Source organism: Lygodium microphyllum, chromosome 8 (genome assembly GCF_053477565.2).
Source record: "Lygodium microphyllum isolate KBCC chromosome 8, Lygodium_microphyllum_v1.1.10, whole genome shotgun sequence".
NCBI classification, from domain to species: Eukaryota; Viridiplantae; Streptophyta; class Polypodiopsida; order Schizaeales; family Lygodiaceae; genus Lygodium; species Lygodium microphyllum.
The window spans coordinates 22,994,512-23,003,346 of record NC_141142.1 but is presented as its reverse complement, the minus strand read 5'-3'; the positions used below and the strand labels follow the sequence as shown (position 1 = coordinate 23,003,346).

The 8,835-nt window shown below is 39.4% G+C and overlaps 1 protein-coding gene across 5 annotated transcripts in view; it reads left to right on the top strand.

Annotated features, from left to right (window-relative positions):
* Window positions 1-351: 351 nt before the first annotated feature.
* Window positions 352-8,835, top strand: part of LOC148032054 (ARM repeat superfamily protein) — a 176,847-nt gene continuing 168,363 nt past the window's right edge. For 2 of the 5 annotated variants that reach the window (XM_087682673.1, XM_087682672.1), the window contains exons 1-2: window positions 354-700; window positions 1,615-1,800. In XM_087682673.1, the coding sequence (XP_087538799.1) occupies window positions 596-700; window positions 1,615-1,800 (291 nt within the window). In that variant the 5' untranslated portion in view covers window positions 354-595. Of the gene's footprint in view, window positions 701-1,031; window positions 1,198-1,614; window positions 1,801-8,835 lie in introns of those variants that run through there. The other 3 variants (XM_087682674.1, XM_087682675.1, XM_087682676.1) reach the window with 3 other exon arrangements.

The window sequence follows — 8,835 nt, the reverse complement described above, 5'->3', positions numbered from 1 at the left end:
AGTTTAACAGTTAACAGTCCACTCTCACCCCCCCCCCCCCCCCCTCTCTCTCTCTCTCTGTGTCTGCTGTGCGATCTTGTCTGACTGTATTATAATATTCACTCCATCACCCTCGATCTACCCCTTGACGTTTGGGAGCTATATATATTATAGAAATATAAACAATATTATAGTTATAAGTTAAAAACACTTGGCTAATAGAGTATAGAGATACATAGTATAGAAATATAAACAATAATATAGTTATAGATTAAAAACACTTGGGAAATTTTTTTAACCAATTCGTTAATGTTTTAAATATCAAACCCGGTTTGCTTGAAGACTAACACGATATTACGCACACCTTTCGATGTCATTTGGCTCCGTAAGTTACAATCATTCGTAGAGGAGTTTAACAGTTAACAGTCCACTCTCACCCCCCTCTCTCTCTCTCTCTCTCTCTCTCTGTGTCTGCTGTGCGATCTTGTCTGATTGTATAATAATATTCACTCCATCACCCTCGATCTACCCCTTGACGTTTGGGAGCTTTGCCTTTCATTCATAGCGGAAGATGTGAAAATATATTCACGTTCCTATCATCGTTAGCTGAGCTGCCATGGCTCTAATGGCGGTCCTGGAGGCTGATTTGCGTGCACTCTCAGCAGAAGCACGGCGCAAGTATCCTGCAGTCAAGGATGCTGCTGAACACGCCATATTGAAGGTAAGCCCTGTTACATTTCCGCTACAAGAAGAAAATGCACCAAACCCGAGTTCTTATTGTCGTCTTTGAACGATCCAGTGATTTCTTGAATGCCGAAGCTCCGTTTTAGCTCGCTTTTTTCACATTTTTAATTTGTGTCGCTAAAAGGCATAGCTATGATACGCTATATATTATCATTCTTTGATCTGAAACCATCTTGTTGCAACGTGTCAGACTAGTAATGAACATTTTTCCTGGATGCCTTTTCATCAGAGCTTAGCATACTGCGCAGGCATGGAAGTGCAAATTTTCTCTCAAAATCATAGCTGATGCTTCATTTTAACATAACCAGGCGGGGTGTCATGTCCATGATTTGAGGGGCAATCACATTTGCATGGATTTCCCTTAATCCCAACGGCTTTCACATTAATCAAGTTTCTTCTATTTAACATTCTTTCTTGCGAGCTGGAGTTCTGTAGAAGCCTAACGTATCAGTATTCCCAACTGGTTGAGCAAAGGTTCGAATATTGCCTCCTTTTGGCATGTCTATCTTGCCATATTCTATCAATTTCTCTCGAGAAAATCTTTTGTTGCATACACAAATTTTCAAGCAGGTCAATCTGGTTTAATTATAGACATGCCATTTAGTAAGAAAACAAGCGCTTTCAAGAGTCGGTAAAATTTAAGGAATACAATATGTAACATATATGTTTCTTTTTGGTGCCCAACTTCCAAGCACCGTTGTTTGGTCCCTGCCTAGTAATAATGATACAAAGTTGCAAAATGGAGTGTAAAATATCTTATCTTCAATCAATCTATCTGTTACCTGATTGTGGGCTTTACCATCTTTCTACACATGCTAATAACAGTTATATTACAGCTTGCAAATGGTACTGCTAAACCTGATCCTTTGCTATGTTTCTTGTCTTTTATAGCTGCGTTCGTTGCCAGATCCAACCTTATTGGCACGAAGTGATGATATTGTCCGCATATTTATTATGGCATGTGAGTGTAAGAGTGTCAAGCTCAGTGCCATAGGTCTAACATGTTTGCAAAAGTGGATAGCCCATGGCGCAGTTCCTTCTCATACTTTGCCAGAAATTTTGACAACCCTTAAAGAGGTAACAACTTCTTCTGCCGTTCAGGAAACTTGATAGAAGTACATATATGTAACTTTATGTGTTCTAGTCCACCCTTCTTACATAATTATCATTTTTCAGCATGAATTATGTAGGACACATAAGCACCAATGGTTATATACAAAGCCAACTTTCACAAACTTTGAAGTTTTCTTTTAAAGACATTCTTCTTTCATTTCCTTATGATATCTATCTTGGGATATTCTCCAACTGATGACTTATGACATTTATCATCAGGGCATTTGCTCATGAAGAGTATTATCACATGCATGAAGTGGATTGTGGCCTTATTAACCTTGTTAAACATGATATGTTTTACTATACTTGAGTTTGCTTGCTGTAGTAAGCTAGAATCCCCAGGAAGTTAGGGTGCCTTCAAAGGATTAACCTTGTAAAACATAACATGTAGTAATGTACTTGGATTTGCTTGTTGTTGTAAGCTAGGATTAGGTAGTTAGGGTGCCTTCAAAGCAATATGTGTAGTTTCCAAGAAGTACCTTGCTCAAAAGGTATACGCATGTGGGATGCAAGAGCAGTTGTATGTTTGTACTTGTGCACACACACCTACACATGTTCTTTGAGCTTCAAGATGAGGATGCTGACATAGGGTGATGTATAGAGCAAAGGTTGGATCGGCTAAGATGGTCGATGGTCCTAGATTTAGCAAATGTGGAGCTCAATGCAGTAGGCACTCATCTTGGCACCAAGCCACCTAGCTCCTTCAAAGAGTATGGGATGGCTGTTGGGTGGTGAAGAGGATAATGATGTGTAGGGTAGGATGCAGACAACATGTCATACTATGCGGTATTTTTGGGCATTCGTTCTACTACATAAAAAGAATGTTTTTTTACAAATAGATCCTTATGGGGCTGTTTTGATGGAGTGAAGTCAGGCCTCAATGCATCATAATTTTGCATTAATGCATGCCTTTGATTTTAGTGGCTTAAAATTTCAGCCTTAGTCTGAGTCAGACGAGGACTTTGGTAGCTCTATCACTATATCAGTTTGTCATTCTTCTCATGTGTTAAGTCTTCTTCATTTTAGGCACATTAGGTGGAGATAAGAGTTAGTTCTCCATTTCTTTCACTAGTCGCTTGAGTCTTTTCACATAGCACATTGTTGTTTAGTAGGTGCATTTGCCACTTATGCCACATGGTAGTAGAGGTTCTTGAGCTAAAAATTCTTTATTCTTTGATTAGCTCTTAAAAATAGCCCCAAAATAACCAACTACTAAAAGTTTCATTAAATGGGAAGTGGTTCTAGAGAGTTTGTATCCCACATGCAAAACCCTAATTTGGGAGGATCCTTCCATGTCTATAAATAGACAAGTTGCCCACCATTTAGCCCTGTCCTTGTCTTGAAGGTTTCAGCCATTAGCTCTCTTCCACTAGCTGTCCAACCCCCCACAATTGCTGCTACGTGGTCTATAGTTGTCGCCTAGCCTCCCATTGCTGCCGGTTATCAACTTCCATGATCTACATCAGGTCGTTTTTGTGTTTTCAGCACTTTTCTTCATTAGTCTCTACTCCGACTAGTGGTTACTGCACTCAAGATCTATCTCCGATGGATAACACATTTTGATACCTCTCAACTCGCTCCTATGAGAGCCATCAGCTGTTGGAAAGCTCTGCCCTTGAGCATTTTGTATATTCTCTCATTCATTTACAATATTGATTCATTCACACCATATTTCTCTTTATTCTCTGTTTGTGTTTGTGTTTTTGAATTTTGCGTTTTGAGTTTTGCGTTTAGGGTTTGAGTTTTGCACGTCACTGTTTGAGTCTTTGTGCTTTAGTCGTGGTTGTACCTTCTGTGTTTTCTTTGTACAAACCCTAGCATATCTTCACACGGTATCAAAGCCGGTGCTCTCTAAAAGAGTATCTTGTGGCCATCGTGGAGTGCTTGGTTTTGTGGAAGATATATGAACGAGACGTATTTGATCCATAATGGCCCAAACGGCTCCATCTTCATATGCTATGATGCTTTCTCTAGCTACTTCTTTAATGGAGGCCGTGAGGAGGTATTATGATCTTGATTTGGAAGACAACGCTTATGCTAATCTTTTTTGTAAGGATCTGTAACCAGCCTTTCTTCCGAGGATGGGTGGTAAATCCCTGATTACAACTTAATTACAACAGAAAACAATTAATGCAAATCTGAAAATACAAATTTACCTATTGATCTTGGACAATGCACACCTGATTGGCCCCAAAATTGGCTCCTCTTTCGGTATTTCTTTAGCTTTATTGAAGAAAAAGTTGACTTACAATGGGATTCTCTTGATCCCCTTTGCAATCCAAACTCCCCTTGTTGTCTAAAGTGACTGGCAAGTCTTCAATCTATTTTGCTCCTTGATTGGGGCACTTAATTGGCCTTCACCCTCTTCATAGACAATGAAAATGCCCCAAATTCAATGGCTGGCTAGTTCTCCATTTGAATTTAGCTGAAATTCATCTTCAGCCCTAAAAAAATCCAAGTCTTGAAGCTTCCAATTTCTGGTACGCTTCTCGATGCTGCTGCTAAACCCTAATTAAAGCAGAGAAATTTGCAATTTCTCAATCTCCAAGGGTCCAAATACTGAGATCTTTAGAGCAAGTTTGTGAAATGGCTGGGAGATGAGAGAGAAAGCTATAGAGAAAATTCAGAGTTTTGTCGCTAAGAATGACTAAAAATCAGTCAAATGCAGTTGCTGCCTTGCCACAACAGCTTGTAGATACAAAGAACTGAAGAAAATCAGTCATTTACTACTGCTGCCCTGTCTCAACAGCTTGTAGATGCTGTCACCTGCTGTTGATTGGTCTTCTCTTGCCCCTGGCTGCCTTAGAAGGTCCTCCAATGGCTGTAACCAAACCAACAGCATCTCCTCCCTCTCTCTTGCAGGCTCAATACACTAAAAATGCATCTCTTCAGCCTCTAAAGACGTTGCATGGGCATTTTTGACAAGTGGCAACCTTCCCAAATGGTTTTTTCAGCATTATCCATAATTAAATTTTAATTTTCAGTCTTTAAATACTGAAAATTAATCTAATAATTATTTCGGTGCCCTGAAAAATAATTTGACTGGCCAATAATTAAATTGGCTAGGCAACTTCCATTCTTGAGTGTCTCTGTGTCATCTTTGACCATCAAATTGACATTAGGTACCATTAAACACCACTTCTCTAGTGTCACCAAAATTGACACTTATGGCCAAATGAATGACCTAGGCCAATAATTGGCACCAGATACCACCAAGTACCTGTTCGGCATAACTTATAGCAACTTTTGCCTTTGACATCTCGTGATTTCCTTGGGTCTCGGGCTCGTAAATTTACTCTATCCCCAATTACACTTCACATGTGTAACATTTACTTAGCCATGTGATTAAAAATTAATCCACATGTTAAGTGAGGTTTCAAAAATACATGTTCTCACGACACCCCTCTCCCTTGAAATCCCTGCAATCATCCTCGATTGCACTGCCAAATGCATCAAAAGCAAAGTACTACAGTGGAATTTTCCATAGGGCATCATAGTCAACACAACATTACGCACTGCTGTTCAACCATTCCTATGCCCAACATATGCTGAAAATTACCAGCCAACATAACATAGTATAAGACTCACAAAGAATCTCAAAAACATTGCCAGATAGTCATGTGACATGTCCATTTCTCATGAGCTCAACTCATCTGGCAAAACCAAACCGTAGCATAGCATAACCAAGCATAAACCATGGCTAAAACATCAATGGCATCATAACATATGCTGTTGTCCATGGAACTAGATGTAAACCATTGAAAACTGAGCATAATGTGATCATAAACTGATCACTTGCTGATTTGAGAACTGATCACAAATTGCTGCAAATGTGACTCCAAACTGATTAAAAACTCATTGCAAAAATAGACCAACAATCAATGTAAAAACTAATGTAAAACTAATTCAAAGAGTGACCATAAACGGTTCTCAAGCTGATAAAAAACTGAGTTGAAACTGATCAGAATTTTTGTCTCAAAATTGAGGCAACATTCATGCCAAATTGATCATAAGCTGATGCAAAAGTATAGTTCTAGTGCCCGTGTGAAATTGATACTCATCTACATATATCTCACAGTGACTAGTGCACTAAGTAATGATCTGATGGCAAACATATTGTCAGCGCAGTACCTTGGATGCATGCTGAATATATCCTAGATCCGCTACATACAAGAGCTGTCCATAACTGGAGGAGTGGAAGTGCTACCTTCCCCTTGAGCATCAGGAAATACTTCAGACCCTTGCTCTGTTGAACTTAATGGAGCCCGAACTAGAGTCGGCTCTAACTGATAGGCATCTAGGTAAAGCTGTAACAACTGAGGATGGTCTGCCAAGTCATCCTCTTCCATCCATTTGGCATCCATGGGTGAATAATTCTAAAATTTTACCAAGTATCTTCTGGAAACTTTATCTTTGAACTTTCTTTCCTTATGTGCCAAAATTTGCTCAGAAACCAAAATCCAACTCCTCAACCTCATGCTGAATTTCAGTAGACATATCCTCTGGCACATCACCATGAAAAGGTCTAAGCAAGCTCACATGAAAGGCATTGTGTATTCGCCAGTGTGGAGGCAATTTCAGCCTATAGCAGGCATCACTGAGCCTCTCCAACACTTGAAATGGCCCATAGTATCTTATAGACAGCATTGGATACAATCGCTCTTTGCCCTTCATCTTTTTCAGTTGTGCCTTTTCAAATTGCAGCAATACATAATCGCCCTCTACAAAGTGCAAAGCATGCCTATGATGATCAACTGCTCTCTTTTGCTTATCTTGTGATCTTTGAAGAGCATTCTTAACCTTCTAATAAGCTGCATCCATGCTTTCCACATAGTGATTAAACTCAAAGATCTTATCTTTTGTGTGCAAAATAGGGGATACTTTCTTACCACTCTCTACCACCTCAAATGGAGCTTTGCGCGTAGAACTATGCACTGTGTTGTTGTAAGCAAACTCAACCAAGGGCAAATACTGCTTCCATTGTGTCTTGTGGTTTGAAACATAGCACCTCAAAAGATCTAACACTGTGGAATTTGCTTCCTCAGACTAACCATTTGTCTGCGGATGGAAGGATGATGAGAATTTCAGCGTGGTACCCATATTCTCAAACAAGCCCTTCCAAAATAAACTGGTCATCGGGGTCTTGATCACTAATGATCGACTTTGGCATACCATGATACTTAAAGATGTGCTGCAAAAACAATCGTGCCAAAGGATCAACCTTAATTTTCTTTCTCACCGGAATGAAATAGGCTTGTTTGCTAAACTTGCAAATGACAGTCCATATCCCATCATTCCCTGTAGGTGTCTTAGGAAGCTAAAAAATAAAGTCCATTGCAATGCTCTGCTAAGGCCTATCTGGAATAGGCAAGGGCTGCAACAAACCTGGCATTCTTTGCCTATCATGTTTTACCTTCTGGCATACAATGCATGCCGTAACAAACTGTTCTATATCATACCTCAAAGCTGGCCAATAAAAGAAATGCTCCACTTCCTCTATGTCTTGCATACGGAGAAGCATGACTTTCAGTGATAACTCTAGGCCTTAACTGCTTTGTGACACATAGTCGTCTATGCACCATTAGAAAACCATCTATTACACAAAGTGTCCATGCCTTTGGCCATTGCAAAGCTGATTATAAACATTAGCAAATTTGAATCAGCAACATATTGCTATTTCATGGCATCCAACTTAGTGTGATAAACCATATTGACAGTCGACAACTGAGGTTTACGTGACAGTGCATCAATTTTCCCACTCTTTCTTTGGAATCTGTTCCTCTTTCCAGCCCTATTTTCGAGATCTGCTATCTTGCCACAACAGCTTGTAGATGCAAAGAATTGAAAAAATTCAGTCATTTATTGTTGTTGCCCTGTCTCAACAGCTTGTAGATGTTGTCACCTGCTGTTGATTGGTCTTCTCATATCCCTGGCTGCCTCAGAAGGTCCTCCAATGGCTGCAAATTAGACAAGCAGTATCTCATCCCTCTCTCTTGTAGGCTCAATACACTAAAAATACCTCTCTCCAGCCTCTAAAGACGTTTTTCAATCTTGCATGGGCATTTTTGACAAGTGGTAGCCTTTCCAAATGGCTTTTCCAACATTATCCATAATTAAATATTAATTTTCAGCCTTTAAACACTGAAAATTAATGTAATAATTATTTCGGTGCCCTGGAAAATAATATGACTGGCTAATAATTAAATTGGCTAGGCAACTTCCATTCTTGAGTGTCTCTGCGCCATCTTTGACCGTCAGATTCGTGTTAGGTACCATTAAACATTACTTCTCTAGTGTCACCAACTGACACTTATGGCCAAATGAATAACCTAGGCCAACAATTGACACCAGATACCACCAAGTACCTATGCAGTATAACTTGTAGCAACTTTTTCCTTTGACATGCCGTGATTTTCTCGGGTCTCGGGCTCGTAAATTTACTCTAACCCCAATTACACCTCACATGTGTAACATTTACTTAACCATGTGATTAAAAATTAATCCACATGTTAAGTGAGGTTTCAAAAATACATGTCCTTATGACATTTGCTCCTATTTCCCGCATGACTACCATCAGGTCTATGTTTGCTTTCGTTGCCCATTATGGATGGACTATGCATCAGTTAGATATTAAGATTGCATTTTTACATGGGGAACTTTATGAAGAAGTATATGTACAATAGCCCATTGGTTTTGCAGTTGGAAAATAATAATGCATGTGACTGGATACCTTGCAAATATCTAAAGATCTACTTAACAACTTGCCAATGTATGGTCTGTGGGCTTTGCATATACATGCTGACTTGGTATATTGCATATTGAATGTTAGGGCGTATGTTGCAAAGATAAATAAGACAGCCAATAGCCTGGCTGTAAATTGCAACGTTAGACATCTCTTCACCATCATGCATAGATAACTTTAAGCATAGCTCCATATGCCTGCACATAGGTTTGCAATCTTGCATGCTAAACCTATGTAAAAGCTTGTCCACATACTAT